This window comes from Xiphophorus hellerii, chromosome 2 (genome assembly GCF_003331165.1).
Source record: "Xiphophorus hellerii strain 12219 chromosome 2, Xiphophorus_hellerii-4.1, whole genome shotgun sequence".
Lineage (NCBI taxonomy): Eukaryota > Metazoa > Chordata > Actinopteri > Cyprinodontiformes > Poeciliidae > Xiphophorus > Xiphophorus hellerii.
In genome coordinates, this window is record NC_045673.1 from 16,385,201 (window position 1) to 16,409,179 (window position 23,979).

At 37.0% G+C, this 23,979-nt stretch overlaps 1 protein-coding gene across 1 annotated transcript in view; it reads right to left on the minus strand.

The window, feature by feature from the left end:
• The window catches only part of b4galnt4a (beta-1,4-N-acetyl-galactosaminyl transferase 4a), a 144,599-nt gene that overhangs the window by 20,647 nt on the left and 99,973 nt on the right, over positions 1–23,979 (minus strand). The window contains 2 exon segments of the mRNA XM_032585208.1: positions 3,127–3,205; positions 16,520–16,587. Coding sequence (XP_032441099.1) covers positions 3,127–3,205; positions 16,520–16,587 — 147 coding nt within the window.

Below are 23,979 nucleotides of genomic sequence, written 5' to 3' on the forward strand. Positions count from 1 at the left end.
CTACTTGAAAATGATTACTTCTCAATATTTATTCTTGCTATTAGCTACATTTTCTTGGCTCCATTTGCTCTTTAATTTTATATGAAGCCATTAAAATGTTAGGAAAAAGCAAATCCTTTAGTTTTTTAAAGCCAAAAATTGAAATATTTGAGACTGGTTTACAGGTGCTACAAATCTGTAACCTAGCACACATATTTTGTTAAAATTATTCTTTATACGTTTTTTTAAAAGAAGCCCTGTACCAGCGATATTTGTACCTTTTAAAGATTCCTACAATAAAGTGCCTGTTGCTGAGACATAACCTCAAGAATAACTGGTATTTTAAAAAGCTGTAAATGATAGATCAGCTTTTGCAGAAAAATATGACCCTGAAATGATGGTATGGACTGAATTGTGAATTTTATTTCATACGATACAATATTCAGTCCAGATATTTTGCTTACCATGTATTAGTTGACCTGGACCATTAATGTTAAGCTGACCAAGCTGAGATGAATTGTCTTATTTTTATTTTTTTTATTATTAGTATTATTCTGATGCACCCTCCCCCAAAAGATAGAATCTGCCTCAAAATGGATCAGACATATACTCTAGATCAGTGATTCCCAACCCATTTCTTAAACTCTGCTGAATTGTACCTACAAAATACAACTGATTTGTTACATACACCATTCATCTGTTCTCTTGTTCACCACATTAAACAACATGTGCTGCTGTCAATGTGGTCCGCCAGACTGTTTTGCTGACAGCACCACAAAGATGCAATGTGAGTCAAACTTATCTTGGGACAATGCTGTGAAATGTAGATGAAGCAGAGCAAGATACAGTGATGAAACACCTTTGTAAAGAAGAATGTACTAGTCGCTGTGGGGAAACGACAGAAAGACTGTTGTTATTTGATATCCTGCTGCAATACGGAGGAATATTTACCATTTACCAAAGGCTGTAACTTTTTTATTTTGCAGTACCGACATGCACAACGACATACTTCTCTGTCCTCTTGACAGTAAATGTACTTGCCAGTGGTGGAGGGAGGCTTGTACTTTTTAGATGATATTAAGAGTTGAAATGTGACCTCAAATCATAAGTTTGTTACAAGCATCCGAATGTGGTGATTTTCCCTATCATGAATGCTTAGACACAGAGTAACAAAAAGTACTTGCAAAAATATTGTTACTGCCCAAACGTTTAACTGTCTGTATAACCTGACCAGCGATCAAGTCAGAAGGCAGGCAGCAGACAAATGCTGTTCAGTTTAATTAACAATTTGATGCTACTTTGAATGACCAGAGGTGAGTAGTAACTTTATGGGGAAAAAAAATGGGAGTAGTTTTATTACAACACACTTTTTACTTTTAGTTAAGTAACATGATTATGAAGAATTGATATTTGAATCAGAGCAACATTTCTGGATACTCCCTCCGCTGCAAAAAATTTCATTCAATGAAGGTGAAGTATTGTTAACAGTTTAAAATATTGTGTTGGGTTTACTTCAGGCTCTGAGCTCTAACTAGAGTTAATTAGTCGTGCTGGCTCCAGATCAGACAGAATGTGGACGGGATCTGTCCGGGTCAGGTTGGATTTTTAAGCCCAATCTAAACTATATTTCACAGAATACACAAAAAAAATCCCAAAGAGTTTACAAACAACTAAGCAACTTTCTATTCTCCTTTGGCTGTTGTATCATCTTATTACAAACCAGTTTCCTGTATGATCCGTCTGTCATCACAGAGCTTTGCATCATCCCAATCAATATGAGAAAAGAAGTACAGAGAGCATCACAGAACAAAAAAGAACTTTCTGAATCTTAGCCTTTACAAACAAAACGGAAACAAGTATATGGCTGAAAAATGTCACAAAAGGAGTGTAAGCAGTAAAATACATACAAATCCAAATAGGGAAAATATGACTAATTTTCAGGATGACAAAACATGAAAGAACTACAGTGGGAGAAGATCTATCACACTGACACCGTTGGTGTTATGCCAACTGCTGACAAGGATTATAATAACTCAAAGCTAGTTAAAAGATATATCCTACATCCATACCTAAGTGATCTCTCCTTGCCACCTGCCTGCATGCTCAGAACAAAAGGTTATATAAGGGATGTGGGCTTTTGTTTGACACTTCATCTTGAAGTTAAGTTCCAGTTGGAGCCTTGCCTAAGGTGGAGACACCACTCTGCGGAGAAAATGGTGCATTGGAGAGTTGCCACAAATAGAAGACAGGACAAAATGTTAAGGTCTTGTGGAAGACTGACAACAAAAATAAAGGAAAAAGAAAGAAGTGTGTTAAAAATGCTGTGCTTTCCATTCTTTGGTAGGACAAAGCAATAGGTGAGTATTTGAATAGCTGTGATCAAACGATCTAATGAGTAAAATGATCCAGCTCTCACCAGCTCAGTCTTTACTTTTGCATAAACGGGTTGATTTCTATTTGCTCGCCTCTCCCTGCTGGTGCAGTAGGGTCTCCTCCAACGATACAGCACAGGTTTTATTTACCAAACTACTGAATTTGACTTCTATTTTTAAACTATCATCTGAAGCCTCTGTTGGACTATTCCACAGATGGAATAGTCCAAAACTATTCCACAGTTTTAATGTTTGTAATTAATGAAAAGTTTAATCATGCATCTGTGCCACAAATGCCTGATTTTCTACAAAGTTAAAAGGCAGCAGTTTGCTTATTTTTCATATAAGTAAACTGCATCAAAATGACCAACTTCAATATGTGTTAATATCAATATGTGTTTCAAATCAGCGCTGTTCTTTAAAAATGTGGCACTGTTTTAAGGAACTACCTACCTGTAGTTAAAAACATAACTAATCAAGGAAAAATCTACCTGTAGATCTACCAGGTCTTATTTTGAATGCATGCAAGTTTCATCACCACAGACAGATCAGTATGTTCCGTCTAGTTCGCACACATTTTGCCACAAGAAAATACATACAGTAGTTACATGGATTTAAACCATAGAGTACAAAGTTGAAATTAAACGGAAACTTTTAGATGAACTTCTAGATTAACATAAGTGTGTATCTACACTGAAAGCCATGAACTCTGATTAACAGCTGTGAGGAATAATAGTTCTAATAAAAAAATAGAAGAAATTTTGCGATAACTTACCCCAACCTCCACGTGGTCTGATCCCTTGTCATCTTGCTTGTGAAGAATCTCAAAGTAGTATCGCCTGGATGATATCAGGCTACAGGGAAAACAGAAAAAGATACAGTTAGATTATATTAGAATACACTCGTAAAGTAAAATCTGATTTTAAAAGCAAGAAAATGTGATGAGTACAAGAACAAGTTTAGTGAAGATTGGTTCTCCACAATTTCCTCAATGATTACAGAGATTTCCTTTAGATTTACTAAAATCTTTCACAACAAAACTTTGTTTTCTTGTGATTTTGATTATTTTTAAATAGTAGCACATAAACTTATCTGTACTTATAATCAATAGACACTTCCTAAGGGATCCCGATGACCCCTGTTCCTATTACCTCATTAGATTGTTTTTTTTCTCTCAAGCATAAGGAATATTCTAATAATTTAAAATGTCATGGTCATCACATTCTGCTTTTATTGAATTTTGCTTTTAATGTAACCTGCTGTTTAAGGATAATTATAAGCCTTTTATGATTTCTTCAGCTATGATTTTTATTGACACACTAGTGAGTTATTAGTGAGTGTTTATTTTGATATTATACAACTTGTAACTTTCGGCATCTGAAAGCCCCCCAAAGAAGTTTTATCAGGCTTTAAAATCCTTTAACCGAATAATTTAACTGTAAAACCACAACAAAAATTATGCTTCTGTGGAATGGAGGAAGATGTGCTTAGGAAATAATTTTATGCCAGGGGCAAAACGGTAAAAGATGACTGTGAGCAGCAGCTTTATTGAATCCTGAATAATAAAAAAAAACACTCCTTTAGAGCCTGATGAAGAAAATCAATGTTCCAAATAAATCATAATTTTCCACTCATCCAGTTCACAGCTGTTTCTGTGAAAATAATTTGAAGGTTCTCCACGTATGCCATTTTCCCAAATCAATTTAATATGCACATAAAACAAACAATGGTTTATTCATATAAAACAATTTTTGATACAATTGGCGAGACTTTGGCTGTGGAATGACGGACAGAGCATTTCTTCACACAACATTAACTCCCAAAACAGACGTAAACACAGTTATCACCGACTGCTTGACTTCTATGCGTAAATCTATGACCACATCAAATGCTCCAGCAAACAACATTTGGTAGAGTGTTTGGCTTTTATACACAGACTATCTTCTGAACAATAAAACAGCACTTTAACTGGAGAAATGAGAAAATATGTCCTACAAACATTTTGTTTGCTTCAGTCTAGCAACTTAAGAATTTTTAGCAATGAAAATCTGTCTTTCCGTTCGGATTTGAGGCAGTACATTCACCCGTCTTCTTCTAGCTTTGCTGAAGATAAAAAAGCACAATATAATAAACAAATTTTGATGTGTGTGTTTTCTTTTCTACTTTTTGATGTTGTTGGCTGAGTTGAAACTGAAGGACACAGGCCTGAGGGGTTGGGGGGGGCAGTCATGTGCTGCACCAGGTATAAGCTCTGCTGTATCATCCTACTGACAAGCTTCCTGTATAGCCAATAAATCATTGCAGGTGCAGGAGAGCAGTGACAGTATGCTATAAAGGTCACTCTATCATAAATAGGGGATGTCTGTGTAGCTGTTGAAATTGCACCCAGCAAACCTAAGTGCCACTTGAAGTTCCTAGCTGCCCCACTTGCCCTTCCCAGAAATGATACAAACAAAGCAATTCCTACAACCATGACTTTTAGATGATTCATCACTAAAGGAGTAAAAACAACAAAATAACAAAAAAACTGATGAACAAGGCATTATACATTCTCCAAAGGCAAAGCACAAACAAATCTGTTAAAGCAAGACATTTTATTACGTCTTTCTTTCTAATAATCTAAAATTGAGTAATGTTTGTTTTATAGTTTGACTTTGTGGAGCTTTCACCCCTGACCAGACCACATTAATGCTTTTAGGAAACATCATTAAATTTCCTGACCCTTCATTACACTTTGGATGTCTGACCATAATTTGACTTGATCAGGGGGATAATCTAATGATAGAGTTGAGAGGCTTCTGTCTGCCGCCACACTGTCTCAGAGTTACACCAAAGACAGACATAAAGCAGTTGACGCTTCATCTACACAAAACTCTCAACATTCATCCTCAGATTTAAAAACATGTAATAATTCCCTTCAAGTCACTCCCAGAATGGGCAGAATACCTGGAGTCTATGCACAAGATTAGATACTTTGTGAAAAATATAATAAGACTTAAATGTTCAATGTAATAAACCTATTATGGGTTTCCAAAGCCATGATATAATCATGTTGGCTGTGCCTCATTAACAATTAAAAAAAGTTACAAAGAATCTCTAAAAATGTTCTTGCTAAATTGTCTGTCATGTAACAAATAGAAATAATTTTGGTCATTCTAACTGACCGAAAACAAGAAAAGTTTAGTCTGATTCAACTTCAGACACTTAGAAAAAAACATGTGTAGGCTATGTCACATTTTAGTTGTTAGACTCAAATAAAAATAAATAATTAACTTTTAAATATGGCAATCAATCACTGAAGTTTGTTATTAGTCTCCATAAATCCTTCTTTCTAGTTTATGCTACGAAGGAAACAATTTACAGCTGCCACAGCTTGTCGTGGAGGAAATGTAGAGAAATGTCAGTGTTGGAGGCTTGGTGGATTCATTTTATTTTATTTTTTTTTTACAAATGACACACCAAAAATGTTAAGAATTAAAGCAAAATCACCACACGTTATATTGTGGGATTGGACATAGGTGTTTCATCCTTCATAATTCAGTGAGACTAAATGAGTTTGTTTGTGTGTGTTGGATGGTTAGATAGATGAAAGAGATAGACAGATAAAGAATGGCCAAAACAACGATGGAGTGGTAAATAGTAAATGAACTGCTTTCTTAGGAAAATGAAGATGGGATTACAGCAAATAAGCTTAAAAAGCTATTTTTTATAGACTTTCCTTCATGAAAAGAGGCAGAAAAGATGAAAGGGCAAGTGAAGGGCAAATGAGCCATGAAAGAGAAGAAGGCAGCTATTGGTATGTGATTCAAAGGATGAAGGAAGGACACAAAACAAGAGTCTAATTGCTTGACTAATTAGAGTCTTTGTTTCCCGTCTCCTCTCACTGTGTGCTGAACAGATAGAGATGGACAAAGGAATCGGAATAGGATGGATAACATAAGAAGGCTCTGTGGGAACCGACCAATATACCAGAGAATATCATCACAGCCTGAAGTCTGCTTTGGCTAAGGCATTAAATTTTTATTTTGAATTAAAAATGGAGGAAGGAACCTTCCTCTCGTTGATATACACACTCTTTGACAAACATCTAGGAAAAAAACCCCACTGAAGCAAAGCGAGGCCGTTTGTCCAAAAACTTATTGACCCACAATGCCTATTTCTTGGCCCTCTCTCTTTTATCTTAAAAACCTGGAAGTGAAGTAAAGAGTGTAAACTCCCTGTCTTTGCTATTATCTTCTTATGCTATTGCACTCTCTCAGCCCACTGATGGCTTTAAGAGTCCACAGTCCAATTTTGAAGTCTGTCCTTTATCCCGAGTGTCACCCTGTCCCCGTCTCCGTCCCTTTTTTTCTCTTGACTGATTTCTTTATCTGCAATGCCCACAGGTGTCCTTTAAGTAAAAGCTTGTTCTCAGCAAAAACGTTTCTCTCAACTACATTAATGATACTAGAGTCTGGAGCTGCCCGGAGGAGGACAAAAAGCTTTTTTCCCTTCACACTCTCTCCTCCCTTTTTTCCTCCATTTCCCATGCATTTCTCTAATCCATCAGAGCGCGATCCCAACGCTCTTCCCTGCAGCCTCAATAAATCCTCTTTCTTCCATTTTCTCCATCCGGCTCTGTCATCCCCTGCTCTCTCCCACTTTTCTTCTGTGTCAAGTCGGCCATTTCTTTCCTGCACTTCTCACACAGTCTACCTTTTTTGAATTGACCGCATCCAATTCCTTCACATTTAAGCATCTCATGTAAATGTTGAAGAATACTAAGCTCAGTTTTTTTTCTTTGCTTTTATTTCTATCCTTTTCCCCGCATCACTCTTATTTTCTGCCCAAAAATTGTGAATTGGGGAGAACAGTTTGTGTTCACTTTTCTGTGCTTGTCCGGTATTACTAGATTTTAAAAAGTTCTTGCTTTTCTCAATGCAACACCAGGGAGTCAAGCTTCAGACAGTTTGTTTTCAGCCCCCTCTGCCCTAACACCCCTGGATAAAATCCAGTTCAAGCAGTTGTCTTCAGAAGTCCCCTAATTACTACAAAGAGTACATCGGTATTCAATTTAACCTCCCTCGAATAGCTGTCTTTAGAAGATCTCAAAGGGGTATTAGAAAAGATTAGTCAACAAGCAGCATCATAAAGACCAATAAACACTTCAAGCATAACAGAAATAAACAACAAAAATACATAGGAGAAACAGCCAAATGGCCCACCATAACTCTGTAGAGATCCACCTATTGTCTACAATAGGTGGATTGTAGACTCAAGATTCAAGGCAAGTGGAAAGCCGTTGTTGGAAGCCATAAAAAGTCTGGTTTGCAGATTGACACAAGCCATGATAGGGACAAACAACATGTGAGAAAATGCTCTGTTAAGATGTGACCAAACTGTACTTTTTGGTCTCTCTCCAAAAGGCCATGTGAGGTGGAAAACTAACACTGCATTTAGATTTGACCACGTCATCCGCATGGTGGTGGAAGAATCATGTTGTAGAGATGATTTTTCTTTTCAAAGATTTTTCAAAGATGGGACGATGGATGGATGGATGGATGGATGGATGGATGGATGGATGGATGGATGGGTGCACAATTAAGCAATACTTTGTGTTGGTTATATAAAAGTGGTTCTACAATACATTATAATTTGTAATTGTAAAGTGACAAAATGTGAAGGATTAATGTGTTTTGAAAGGCACTTTAGTTGTATTTTCGGGATAAGCAAGAAACATTTTTTTTGTATGTTTGTTTTTGCATTTATTTATGTGTTTTGCAAAAGAAGAGTGTCCATACTGTTGGTCTTACACATCTCTGCTTTGTTTTCATACTTAACTTCTTAGATGTTTGGCTGAGCATATCATATAATCTACTTTTCAGTCGATCGCTCCTAAGAATAGATATAAATGGCATCATGGAGGAGCATTGTTGTGATGATGTGCTGAAAGTGGAGTGTTGGAAAGATAGGAGCTTCTTAAAGAGACAGAGGACATTTTCAAGGCATCAAATTGCCATGATACATTTAACATATACAGCATTTTAATAACAACTGAAGGTAACATAGTTACTTGACTGTGCTACAAAACGGCACTATGTGCCTGGAAAATGCAGATTACCTCTCCCCCTCCTTTTTAAACAAGCTGTTTATATGTCACAATCTGAAAAAAACAACATTTTTTTCCTAAATGTTGTAATCCAAACACATAATCCTAATTTTTAGTCCCTGTCAGAGCTTCTCATCTCTTTAAACCCACTCACATTGCCATCATAATACTGACTGTTCACAGAACTGAATGGTTCAAATGGGTTTAAGCTCCTGAAAATAATTTATAGTGCTGTACTTATAGTTTCAGACAGAAACAGTGTGGGAGAAGATAGCAACCTGATTACTGTCTGACCTGTGCGTGCCCGTCCGATTGTAACAGAGTTATAAATGTCAGACTGTCACTTTTAGAAAATGACAATCTGACATTTACAGAGACAATGACTGTGATTTTTGCATGATTTTTGCCCCCACACTGCTGATGCTAGAAAGCTGTGCTGGTTCAGCTCGGAGCATCTGACAAGTGCAATTTGCCTTGTTGCTGTGATAAGATTCCCAAAGAAATTATATTACATAAAAGTTGAGATTCAAATGCTTAGCAAAAGGAAATCCACTGCTGTGTACGTGTGGTCTTTTAAAGCAACCATTATTTGTCTGCAAGAGTCTCTAGCTGTTAATCTTGTCTTACTGCAGACCAATAAGAATATCCTGGATATTTACTTGATCCCCTTCAAAAAGGCTTATGTATCCATTCCCAAGCCACTCACAACATCATTTCTGCTCTGCGTCAGACTAACCTGACCCCCTGTCATCATTACTGTCTCTAATCACGTTTGGCTGCAACCGGCACTGTGTTGCAGTTTGGTTACAGTCAGGCATTACTGCCAATCAGATGTCTGCTGTGAAATCACGGTTTTCCACAGCTCCAAAGATGTGCATTTAAACCCCAAAGGCTTTCCGATTAGACATAAGTCACACTCCAACACAGATGCGCACACACACACACACAGTCAAAGATATGTATACTTGCAGGCTCCCATCACTCAAACAAACAGATGGTGGACTGAAAGCCTTAGGGAAGAAAAAAAAAAGGACATAGGAGTCATTGCAGCTTGCTGGCAAAAAAAAAAGCTTTATTCTAAGATCTTCTAAGTATCTTGTGTGGAAAGAAGTTAACACTCAGAGTGGTACTCGTACTCAAATGCAATCAAGGAACTGTATGCACACACAGACAAACACACCCATACACACAAAAGTGAATCCAATCAGATAGTGCAGGTGCTGAGAGCAGGTGTAGTGTTCGGCTCGTCTCCATGCTAAATATGGATGCCTATGATGTCAGCTGGAAAAACACTATCCTTTCCTTTTGCTCCTCACCACCTATAATGGCCAGGAGTGTTAAAGTGATTCAATTATAGATACGGAGATCCCACAGTGAAATAACTGGACATTCTCCACAAGGCTTCCCTCACTGTTGCCTGGAAAGGAGCAACAGTAATAACTAGGAAAAGGAAAAATAACCCCACATATTCCCTATAAGTCTGTACATAAAATGAAGAGCTTGCATCACATTTAAAAAGCTGTAAAGGATTGGAAGTGAACATCATCCTCTTCACTCTGTGAGATGAAATACCGAAAGACATTTTAAGTAGCTTATATAATAAATCTTCTTGCTAATTGGTGGATAACATAAAGTGATGTTTGAGTGTGGACACAGAGCCAATGGGAAGTTTACTCACATTCAGTCTGTGTGTAGATATATTCATTTAGGGCTTTTAAAGACAATTTGAACTGATGTTTTTTTTAGGGCAGACTGATCAAGCAACACACCATTTAACTGATTTCTGAATTGGGTGCACAAGTCTAAATTTATTGTAAAGTATGCAAGCTCTGATATAAACACAGAGCCTTAAAACATTTTAAATGTCCTTCAGCAATCTGCAAAGAAGGCACACTTATGGATGGGTGTTGTCCACTTCTCTTAGTGGAAACTGGTTGCTTGACTTGGGTGATAGCCGCACAATATGTTGAATAGAAGTCAACGTCATGATTTCAATGTAGCAATATTGCAATCCACAAGAGACTGTTTGGATGCAGTATTTGGTACAATGTTATATGAGTCTATGCTGTGTATTTTGATACAGTAAATTGCCCTCTAAATAGACTCTTTCCCAAACCTTAATGTTCACCCTTGATGTTTATCTTTTAAGTTAAAAGGTCTACTATATCATATAAATAAGGTCTACCCGATTCTAACAATGCATGTCCAAGGTGAGAGTGTGTACATTTCTCATCAGTTGGCATTTGTACTCCTTAAATTTACATTTTTAGGAGCACAATCACTTGTTCTCCTAAATAAACTTTTAACTCTGAACTATTTTTGAACCATGACTCCTGTTACCATGTTATGAAGCATGTCATGAAGGATGTACTGCTCATTAGTTTTTCATATTGTTCAAACAATTTTACTTTCACAGTAATCTTCCACTTCTTGTCAATCAAATCACAGCTTAAGCTGTTCTGGAACTTCTATGACATGTCACATCAAGCGCAGCTCCGGACCAGCTCAGTATGCAGCTCTGAGCGTTTGAGTTTGTAGAACCTAAGCAAATGTCAATCTCCCAGTGTTGTCTACACAGCCAGAGGCGCTGTTAGCTGTTTCAGAAAGAGGAGATACGGTTGATGGGGGTTATCTGGGTTCCTCACCTGACAACATTACTGTCACTCATCAGGTTGTTGTGACAGCACCTAGCAGGCACTGCCAACCTATCACGTCACAGATATGAGCACAGGTGGTGACAAAACGGTGCAGTTTGAAAGTGATGCATTTATAAAAGTCATCACCGGAGAATTTAGTGGCTTCAAAAACAAACAGCTTTTTAATGTTGTTTTTTTTTCGATTCAGGTCAGTATAATTCTCTCGAAACTCGTATGCCAAGGAATGGAGAGTTATAAGCTTCAGAATGAGTGTCATTAACATTTCATTATCCAATGAAATTACTTTTCTATTAAAAAATCTATTAATAATTTCAATGATAATTTGAAAAATATGAATAATTTAAAATTTTAGCTGTTACAAGAAGTCGGCTGCAGTGATTGAAGCATCTGATTAGAATAACAGCTTGTCTCCTTGTGGAGGAATTTTAAGTCCAGCTGGAATGGGACACCAGGAAAAACCAAGAACTTCCTGCAGGAATCCCTCTGGTATGGGAAGCCTGCAGGGTCTCCCAGGAGGAGCCTGGAAACAGAGAAATATCTTTCTCCAGTCTAATGTGTGAACAGTGACATAAAAATAAAGGAATCGCTTCAAATATTTAGTGAATTTTTATCTAACTGCAGATTTGAATTGTGATTAATACATGAAAATGAAGTAAGACTTGTCCCTACCTATTGTTGCCTATAATTTAATACGTTTATCAGATTATTATTATTCTCAAAAATCAAGGAAATGTTTTCTCATAAATCTTCACATACATTCAATTTCTTTAACATAAAGAACTCAAGTAATGGATATATACCTTTATGGAAACAAGATAACCTAATGGAGATTGACTGATTGGAGAAATACTGTATGTGCAAGTACCTTCTATCCATCAAGTGTAATGACGAAAATTTAGATTCAGTGCAGAGACAGCACCATTACCCCCTTCACAGACACACAGACTCTAATAGTGTGAGTCATTACCTCCAGGTGGTGACAGCCAGGTGGTGTGGACGGCCACCAGATCTCACTAACATGTGTATCGAACTGAATCTCCTGTGCCTTTCCATCTATTAAAACAGCCACATAGAAAAAAAACTTCACGCTCCACAAGGATGAGACAACTAACATGATAAAAGTAGACTACAGCTCCTGGTCATTAATGAACATCACGTGTAGAGGATGTATAGCAGCACAATCACACAGGAAGATTTACCACCCCCACTTTTCCTCTCATTCTTTCCAAGTCTTTTGGTTATGGGTGGGAATCAAAAGTTCAGATTCCATTTTTTTAAATAATCCTAAATCTAGTTAGTAGAAAAAGAAGGAGGTGGATACAGTAGGTGAAAATACAGTATATGCTTTAGATATTAGTGAACGCAGGTGGAAAAATCTCTGAATTCGGGTACAGCAGCTTATTTAGATTGTCTGTATGTGTTTGGACAATTTAGACCGAAGAAACAATGTGCAGGTCTTTCAGCAGCCATTGTTTGTTCTTTAGAAGGTGTCTGTGTGAGAAGTTGTGTCATTATTCATAGCTTTATATTTCTTGTTTTTAGTGTTTTTGATTTTACTTGTCTGTGTGCTGTCTTTGTTTCATTGTTGCCTTCGGTTTTGGACAGGATAAATTGTAGATGGGAGTTTGTAAAGTATTTTATCTCAATGCCCCCCAAAACTGGGATGCGAATGGTGCATCCCTGGACTTATTTTAAATTCATGGTAAGTTATTGATTCAATTCATTCAGTTGCTCATCTACAACACACACCTGCTTTCCAGTAAGTAGTCACTCTCCCAGGTATATACAAACAGTATACTTCTAAGCTTCTTCAGTTTATTGCCAGATCCTTATTGTTTGTCAATGTTGTAACCATTTATTCAGTGGAACTTGTGCTATATAAATTATATTTTCATTTGTTTGATAGACTGTTGCCACTCTTTGCAACCAAGCACATGTTTATTGTGAGCCTGTGGTTGTTTGGGATTTATGCCATCAACCAGCACCCTGCATTTTTCTTTGGTTTTCTTGGGTTTTAGATCCTTTTTAAACGTATTAATTTGCTGTACATAATTCCTTCCTACATTTGGGTACATCCATATTTTTGTTCATTTATATCTTTGAAGACCGTGCCTGTATTGCATTTTATCCAGATAGGGCTCAGTATGGTAATAACTATGCACAGTGTCAGTACTGTTTTAAATTGTAGATTTGATTAAGGCTTTGTGCAGAACAGAACTGGGGAGTCTGTAAATAGCCTCAAATAGCCCTAAACCTATTCTCTAGTAGCAAATTACACCAAAGCCTCATGTTGATAAGGGCTACCTGCACCCTTGTGACTACTAATTTTCACAATGATTTCCAACCACAAAATAGCTTGTCATAATCTAGGAAGACCAACATCATTACAGGTTGGGTAATTGCTTCTTTATATATTTGATTTACAAATTTCTGAGATTACCAGGTAATAAAATGTGAGTAATCACTTATTATTTTGGCTGCGAACAACCTGACATGCATTATTATCTGATCACATCTTCCTTTGTTCTGCTGTCCTAAGTTGCTGATTTTAATTATATCCCATCTAGATTAAAGCAGAGCTTTTTCTTTAGCAATTAACCCAAACATTTGTCATTTTAGGTACATTCCTTTACAAAACAAAGCAAAGCTAAAGGATGCTGCACAGTTCAGCACAACTTACAGTACATGTGCGCAATGACTTGGAAACTCATTAGAAAAAAAAAAAAAATGGCTTTGTACTTAACATCTTCACAATAATCTGAAGAGACATGCACTTAGTTGTGTTTAAAATTATAAATGCATCCTTTCCCACATGCCCGCACACAGTAACATCAAATCAGTCTTTTCCAATTATTCTTTCATGTTACATTCCACAAAGCAAAGTGATAGCAAGATATAATAACTCAACCCATAATAAGGAATAACTTTGTAACTGAAGCTAAGGTAAAATAGAAAATTACAATATCTGCTCAGTATATAATTTTGTGTTTAATTTAATCCGCAGCACAACGTACTTAGTTTGTAAATCAAATTATGTGGTTTTCTAGATTTAAATTTCCAGAATCCAAAATCAAATTTTGCCTGGTTTATAATGTATAGCTTTTTTTTTTTTTTCTTTTACATTTTGTTGGACAGACACCAGGTGTGATGACATCACATATAGCACTGGTGGCAAAGCCAAACAGTCTTTTTTCCATCTGGTATATTTTCATAGTTTATTTTTGTGTTCACCTATTTCCTATTATGACCAAGGACAAAGGACAAAAGACATTGAGATTCGGAAAACAAGAAGCACGGAGAAGATTCAAAAGAACAAGAAGACAAAATGGCCCAGAACTCAAACAAGGTGTCAATGTGGAACATGTGAATAGTCACAAAATGTGAAAACATATTTTCATATGTTTTCCTATGAAAACTTACACTGAAAGTATGTTTTGTGCAGAGCCCTATAAAAGTGTCATTAACCAGAGATTGGGGGGACTTCTGTATAATCGGGCCAAGACTTCCTCGTAATTCGGTTGTGCTGACTTAGGCTGCAGCTGTAATACAATCATTGCTGTTGCAACCAAAGTCCAGCCTGCAGAGCCTTATTCCTGAAGCATCACCGCACGAGCATTTTGACAACACTGACAGAATACACCACACTCGTATTTCCTGGCAGCTGTCATAAAACGGGGGACAGCTGTGTGTTCAAAGTTTTTAGCCAGTCTCTTTTATTCTCTATTTGTAGTCCAGTCTTTGGTCCTCTCTGTGGCTGGGCCTGACAATAGTCAGTTTATTGCTGACTTGACAATCTAAAACAGGCATCTGCCTAATTGTTTCTGGCAGACTTGTTTTATTATTTTGGCTGTCCTGTCAGCTATTAGCAGAAGCTTGGCTAATATGCTAATAGTTCAAGCCGGTAAACAGTTAAACTGAAAATAGAGGCAATTCTGTATGTTGAGCTCAGGGAAGGCAGACTTTGGTTTCTGCTTGTGGTCACAGAAGGTCAGAAGACCGGTTCCCAAAGTTTCCAAAGCAGGCATCAGCATGGCACAGTGGTCTGTGTCAAAATTGTTGAAAGAAACCGCCGATATCTTGGAAGAGTAAGACGAAAGTGAGTTTTGTGAACGTATAAATCTCACGTCCTGCAGTTGATATCAGAGTTAGCACACAGAGCTCAGATCTTGATGTTGACTGATAAGAATGAAGCTGATTCTGAATCTTCACACATTCCCTTTTCTCTCTTTCCCCTTTTTCAATTTACAGTGTCACAAAGAGTCAGAAGGAAAAAGAAACTAAGAACACAAGGGAAATAAAACAGATATTTGCAAATAAACGGAATAAAGGAAAATAACAAGGAGGTTGAAAAATCAAAGAGATGAAATATTAGGAGAAGGAACATAAATCATAAATGTATGATAAAAAGGGACAGAATTTTTTTTTTATAACTTCCGAATATGGAAAATATATATATATAATGTGGTGGTACAATAAAAAATATTAAATATATGAAATGACTATAAAAACTGAAAAAAGAAACTGGAAAGAAAAATAAAATGAAAAGTTAAATAATAGTGATAATGTTAAATTTATACTTAAAGAGCTCTCCTTACCCCCTTCTTTCAATTGTCTTCTTTAAGGATAAACACAGTAGACTATTAATTATCCTGACTGGAGATGTTCTGCCTGTTCCTGAACTTTCTGTGTTTTTACTAAAACTGGCCCACACTGGGCCGTTTTCTTTGTCAGCCTAATTAGACGCATTACCTGTGAAGGTACAATTTGACAACCTCTGCTGGCTCTATTTCAGGATTTGCATGCCTGAAATAGCATGCCTGAAACATCAGGGTATGTGAATTTGATTGTCAAATATAGCTGGATTTATTGGCAATAAAATTCTGGAATGTATTTGATGGATTCAAATTTTTGAAAAACAGGTTTTTTCATCTGTCCAGTGGTTAAAGCACATGTTTGTCCCTTAGAATAGGTTTTAATTAGAGTTAAAACTAGCTAGAATCCCCCTGTGCTGAAGAATAGCTCCTTCAATAATATTCTAAGTATTATTTTAAAATTTATGCTGTTCTAAACATTTCTAAAGGATCACTTTCTGGATGGTTCTGAATAACACCCCATCTGGTGCATCAGATTACATGTGCACAGAAGAGGCCTGATTTCAGGCGTTTAGTGGACACTTGAGCCATCCATTTACTCATGTATGTGGGCAGTAAAAGCCTTCACAGGCAACAAACTTGACTTGTCTAAAAGAAAAAGCAGACTGAATGAAAACAGATTATCTTTGGTACAGAGTGCTAGAGAGACTCTACAAAGCTCTTCTAGGAGATGCACCAGTGCAGAACTGTATTCATATCCACTTTTGGTCTCTGTACTGGAGAGAAATAAATGTGCTATTAGGATATGTGGGAGTTGTCACAGGTACTTACTGCACAGATTTGGAGGATTGGGACCTGAACTTGGTGAACTCGCCTGGAGCAGTCCACTCTGTACCCAGCTGCAACAAACAAGAGAGAGAACAGAGGTCAGAGTGTGAGGGAAAAAGAAGGAGGGAGGGAGAAAGCAGGGTTTTAAAACAGCATTAAAATGTTAGAGAGCAGTTTGCAAAGGTGTTAAAGAACCTCTAAGGATAAAAAAAATAGCACTGATGCTCTTTTGAGTAGATATTTTGATGTTTAAAGTTGCTAACTCTGACAGGGTTAGAGTGAGGCAAATTATTAGGAACATCAGTGATTGAAAATATTTTGCCAAGTAATACTTCCAGATTTCCATTGGAGTGGTAAGTCACTGACCAAACTCCGAGTCTTCCTGTCTTCATTTTTAACCAAAGTGATCTTGAAGTTTTCCATTCATTGTACCTGGAAAGTTCAAAGTCGGAAGTGTTTGTGTTTTTCTTATTCATTTAGAAAGTTCTAAGCAACTGCATAATTAATTCAAGAAGGAAATTAACAGATTTTCCATTCATTTTTACATTCTGACACTCTGTTTAACATCATAAATTCTACATAGAAATGTTGACTCTTTTGCCAGCACCATGTAGACCCCCCTTTTCTCTATGTCAACTGGAGGGTTTTTTCCATTTTGCCTGGTTAAATAAAGGTATAATAATATGTTTTGTCTTAAACTTCAACCTGAAGGACAAATCTCCAAAAAAGATATTACATGATATAATTGCAATGCCAATGTTGAAGCCTTTTTAGGTTCACAACAGAATTGAAAACAAGACTGTAAGAGCCAGATTGCTTCCTTTACTTTTGACATCGTGCAAAACTCAGGAATATCATATGTCTTATCATGTGAAAACATGGTAAGACCCAAAATATCAAGAGGAGTTAATTAGGAGGAAAGTTCTGAAACAAGCTTGTGTATAAAAACTAATGGCTATAAAGAATGAGAAGATGAGGAAGAGGGATTCCCTGCCAATACTGACTCTTAAGAAGCGAGCTCATCAGAGTAGCTGGGAATTCCTTCATGGCCCTGGAGTCAAATCAGTGCCCATTCGTTTCCTCTGCAAGCCAACACAACTAATTAGGGCCCTTGCTACTGCTGATGCATAATGGAAGAATACAGCTAAGATCACAGCGGGCATGTTTTCAATTGTTTGAGCTGGACACACTTCTATGTCTAAAACTGGCCAAAAGGACAGTGTGGCTGGCAGTGGGGACAGATCACAGAAGTCTCTCAGACTGTAAATAGCTGCTTATCCTCGAGCTGAGCTCCACTGAGAATTAACAGAGAGAAGCACACACAGTGAGTTACACCTACAACTCGCTGGCGTTAACACAGCAGCATATTTCAATGTGTTTTGCTGGCATGAGAATAGAGTCACCATGGAAAGAAAAAAAAAAACAGACATCAGCGCCTGTCCAGAACTAACCAGGCCCCTTGCGGTTTTTAAAGCCACTGAGACTGTCTCTGAGGCAGCTGGCTGGAGAGAAGGCAGATACAATACACCAGTGTGCTTTCAGTCAAAACCCTGCACCATGCTGCTGCTACTGCTGCTGCTTTGGCACATTTCAGTACCAATGGTGGCAAAAAATATTCCAGTCTGAACACAAAGGCAGAAAAAATGGCAGGACATTAAAGTCCACTATGAGACCACTTGAAATATAAAATTTAGAAAATGTTCAATTATAATGTTTGTGTCAGTGATGGAAAAATCTTTTTTTCAAACACATTTTCAAATTTATATTGCCAGTAAGAGTTGCAAAAGTATCTTGAAGTAGATCTTCTTGATTTTTTTCCCCACTTATTTAAGCATAGAAGGTTGAAGAAGAAAACAATGAGAGGTATTGTGATGGTTTGGCTAAAATATCTCAAAAAACAGTTCATAATCCCACAGTCTAACAATTTCAAGAACAGACGGGAAAAAAAGTCACTGATATCTGTTAGTCTGGGAAGAGTTACAAAGTAATTCCCAAGGTTTTGATACTACAAGAACCAAAGTGAGTGAGGTCTGCGATCAACAGCAAAGAGACTGAGCAAAACTGGTATCAATGGAAGAGTCCCAAACAAAGCCACTCATGAGCAAGTAAGCACAAAGAAAAATGAAATTAAAAAAAGCACAAAGGCTTGTCTCACATGTGCCAAAAACCTCTTGAGATCAAAAACAGATTTAAAAATATATTCTGTGGGGAGACAAGACATGGACATTTGTGTGTAACAATAAAGCATGTATATGTATATCTTTATTTTGTACATGACAGTTATTCTAGGTTGACCATTTTTGCAGTCAATACATTTAACTTAGTTTGTCTCACTCAAACTTTAAAAATATAGTTCTTGTTTGGCGTAAGTGAGCAGAATATATTAAGTCCAAGTTTTTTTATTTTTTTTATTTTGTGATTCTTCCTCAGTCTGGGGTTTCGAAGGTTTAGCCATGATGACATTCCCGTTATGCACGCTCTGAACAAAACTGTCTTTTTGCACACATACTACATAAAGGTCAAGTCAGTTTGTGGTGGTGACTGCCTAATGAAAGCATCGCTTCAGCACTCACATCTGTAGGGATGAAAGCAAAAGGGCGCAGTTTAATTTTAGTACTTTTAGAAACAGTCGTGAAGCTGACAAAACTTCCAAAAATGTTAATGCACTTCTTTGGATAAGGTGTTTTTTTTTGTTTTTTTGACCAAATGTAAAAAGAAAATAATAATATTAAGCTAAAGTTTGGCATGCGTGTCAAATTTGAACTACTTTTAGAGACAGCTTAATAAACTAGTTTCACATATTAAATAAAAGATTAACGGCATAGCTTTTATCTGCAATACTCAACTTTGCAAAAGGCAATCTTTCCATTAGGACAACACTTCTTCTCATAAATATTTCACAAGTGAATCTTTGAAAAAACCTCTTAAAACAATCTCTCTTTAATTATCCATAGTTTTGGGTCATATGTTATGTGATGCTCTACTCTGTTTGCCTCACAATACAAGTTTTCCAGAAGATTTAGGTCTAGAGAACAAAACTGACACTGATGGCCGATTTAATCTCTGGCTAACTGTGTCTTTGCTGATTTGGTCTGATTTGGTCCCCTGCCGAGAGACCCGATACAGTTTTGTGGCAGATGTCATATTTTTTGGGATCAAAATGCTCTGATAATGGAAAGTATTAATCTTAATAGGAACTCTATAGGATTCTTACACATTTCTTGCTAACTTAGCAGTGCACATTATATGTTTTGCCCCATATTCCTCCTTTGCCTTACTTACTTATTTATTCATAAAAGCTCAATGTTAGTTTCATCTAACTCAAGCTAAATTAAGCTACATTGATTTCCCAGTAGTTTTAAAGTTCATCATTCATCTTTGTGATTTCAGGACAGAAGAGACATTGTACAGGCAGGCTTCCCAAAGCATAGTTTGTTGTGCTATTTTTTGTTTATAATCCCCCTGCAGTGGGCTTTGGAGATTTTGGTACCTTTTTTAATGTCATGCATGCTGTGGGTGGTCAAAAATCCTTACAAGTCTGCTAAAGACACAAAACTTGCTCTACTTGTTATATTGCTTTGATGTAAGACCATGAAGTGTGAAGTTTAGACTATTTTGCGACCCCCTCCATTAAGCTAACATTTTCATTTATTTAAGATTTTCAAGAAATCATCCAGCAGACACCTTAAACAGAATGCAGGCCGGTAATCCATCACAACTGTCTTCTTGTCTGTTTTTATTGTAGTCAAAGTTACATTTCCAATAGGTGGTCATATTTTTCTAATTCAAATGGAATGTGGTGGCCACAGTAATTCAGGAAGAATACAAGCAGAAACAGAAAAAAACTCACTGTGATGGATTGTTCATTTTATGGATGTTAAAAGTTATTAATCTTTTGAGCATCTACTGTTTTCCCCAACAATGTTTTTCCTGTAGGGATAAAAAGATAATGTGGGAGCTTAGACATTTCTAATGCAGATTTCCTTAAAGACACGAAAGAAACCTCTGAGCAATGACGATAAGCATAAAACTAAAATAGTGGATCTGAGGTGAAAGAGTTAGAGAAACTATTGTTTTCAAGAACAATTTGCCCTATGAAAGCATATCATTCAGCTATGAAACTCTGTAATTGTAAACAAACACAGTTTGGAGAGAGTGTCTTCTTATTTTGCCTTAATATGCAGCCCTAAGCTAAGACTGAAACATGCTTTAAATGTCACTGTGAATATTCTGAGAGCGACTTTTTATATTTGCTCTTTTATTCTGTTTTGATTAAGTGAAGACTCCAACAACACTTGAAGTACTGGGAAACAACTTCATCGGGGTCAATGCAAATCATCAGTGTGTGTTAAAAAAATTTTTAAAAAGCATAATACAGAAAAAATTAAAAGGAGCCAATCCCATATTCACAAATAGCAACTTAATGCACCTTGGGAGTCAAAGTTGCGCCTGAAACTTTTATAACTATACTATTTTGATCACATCTTACTGACCCAGTTTACTGTGTCGTTTTCTGACAGAATTTAGCAAGACAGATAATATTTCACTGTATTAAATGCACAGAAACTGGTCCACATAAGCATAAGCACATAAACAAAAATGTTTTTTCAACACCATCCAACCACTGTAATGCAGTCCCTGTGGTGAGTGGCAAATGGAAATCAATCAATCACACCCTAGTCATTGATAAACCAAGAGACAGGAGCCAGATCACATAACTGGCCTCATGAAGAAAATCCTGTCTCAAATGTGTAACTGGCCTCATGAAGAAAATCCTGTCTCAAATATGTAACTGGCCTCATGAAGAAAATCCTGGATTTTGATACTGGCAGCATAGCGGCAGTGCAATAGATTTCAGATTTAACACCAGCAAGTAACACGGTGTCATACAAGGCAGTTTTCAGAACCATTCGCACAGATCTAAAGATTGGAACCTCTTGCCTGAAGCACCGAAAGAAGATAGAGCAAGATTGTGCTGTAGGAAGAGTTTGCTGAAATGGTAACACTGACAGACTGGACAGACCGCAATGTGAGATTATCAAATACAAAGCTGGACAATAAAGCTGCCACAAATTTCCGTGTAATGGCCTGAGCTCAGACTGTCCTTTTCGACTGACTCAATTGATTTCTATTTCCTTTCAAGAAACAACAGAAATGTACTTTCACTTATCCCCTCAATAATTTGTGCAGCCAACTGCTAAGCACAAATAAAACATTGTGAAGGTTTTAGTGATAAATGTCTTGCTTTCAACTGGAAGTGGAGTTGTTTCATCACTGAAAGGTGATGAACAAACATCCTTTCATCCTTTGCTTACAATGCAGGTGGAAATAAATTCTAAGGTATACGTTGCATTGCAAACAAAGGCAGAACATGCACAGAAAAGCCTATTCAGCCACTGAATCACTGTGACAGCCTTTTCACATGTAGTAAAAATCTTTTCATTTCACTTGTGCCTGGATCTTAATCTGTGTAAAGCTCTGTAGTATCTGGGTACACATTATGACTAATGTAAAGCTTTATTACATCTCCGTTCATTTGAGTGTGAACAGGTAACATCTGAAATTGGTAACATAGAGTGTCCTAATATGCAGAACTCAGTTCAATAGATGTGGCCATGGTACACTTACAGATAGTCTTAATAAAAAATAAAAAATAAGAATAACATTCCTTTCAGTGCCCATGCACAGTCTCTTTTATTTCTGTGTTTAAAAACAAATCCATTGTAACCATGAGTTAAATTCAGCTTTTCCTGCTTGTGTTTAGGGGCCCCACTGGGAGATCAGTCATCTTCGCCAGACGATACGTAAGCTCAATACAAAATGCTGACAGAGATCTCCATGGAAACGTCACGGAAACGCTTCAAGCTCCCCATCTTTTTGCCCTGTCATAGATAAATATCTCATAGCAGCACATTCCATTTATAGCAAGTTCAGCATCGAGAATGGCACTGCTGTGACAACTGAAATAGAGGACACTACGGTTGCAATAAATCATATAAATCATGTATATATGTAAATATATATATATATATACTGTATATACGCATGTGTGTGTGTATCTATTGATCGGTTTAAAGATAGATGCACAAACGCAGAGTTATGTGCATACGTTTACATACCTGAGCAGAATGTTTTATTTTTTTAATTAGGTTGGCACTAAACTTGTCTTTTAGATAAGTGAATCTCTTCTTTCCAAGTGTATTAATGTCCAAAGACACAACTTAATAATGTGAATGAAGCTATTGCTTCAACCAAACATTTCATCAAGTCAAGTTTATTTGTGTAGCACATTACAGGAACGAGGCAGTTCAAAGTGTTTTATATCATAAAAAGACACACTCATCAATTGTGAAGGATTATGTTTTGTCAAATGACATCATCAAAATCATCAGTAACTACTAATCAAAGGCCACTCTAAATAGGTGAGGTTTAGGCCTGATTAAAAGGAACTTAAAGGAAATGCTTCTCCAGGTTTGGTTCAGGTCCTCGGGATTCAGCACGGCCTAGAACCAGAAGACCCGAGTGGTCTGGAAGGTTGATACAACAATAACAACAAGTCTTTAATGTATTTTGGTGCTAAGCCGTTGAGCGATTTGTAAACTAGCAGAAGGATTTAAAGTCTATTCTGTGACGATATCCTCCAACCTTGGTAGAAAGCCTTTTTCTTCCAAGAGCTCAAACATTCATTCCTCTCACATATCGAGGGAAGGAGTGGACATTTAGATTTTCACCCGTGAAATGCAGTATGTCTCCAAAGACAGTGACGGTGCTGACGTCTGTCAGTCAGCCAGCGGGCAAAATGAATGATTCCTGGCCACACCACTGCTCATCTGCCACCAGATAGATGATTTCTCCGCTGCTAAATGTCACATCAATATTCACTGCCAGCTAATTAATCTCAGCTCCCATGGAACTCACTGACATCTTGCATCCTGTTGGAATACAGATGGCACTATAGCAGGATCTCTGCTCTTAAAACACACACGCATGTTATGTAGCTTGAACTTTGTGCAACCTCATGCATCCTCGCCTTCTTAAATCTTTCTGGGGCATTCAATAAAAAAAATAATAATAATTAGAGAAGGCAGAGGCAGAACAGTTTGGCATTCATTCAGTTGCACTCACAGCACAATTTAAGGACAGATGAAAAAGGAAAACACGATTTAGGCCTCTTGTGTTCTGAGCAGCATGTTGGTGGTAAGTAATAGCCACAGTTTTGATGAAGTGGGTGTAAAATTACTAAAAAGGTCACGCCTCTCGTTATATATCAGTTCCTGAATGATATAGGATCATGACTGGTCAGGATTAAGCACTGAAACTACAACTGATGAACACTTGTTTAAGTCTGAGCTGCTATTTTCTATAAAGCAGAATCAATTACACACAATTGAAAAGCATGAGTCACTCTCTACCTGAATAATAGATCTGATAATAATGACTCTTATCATATCTTATCACTCTTA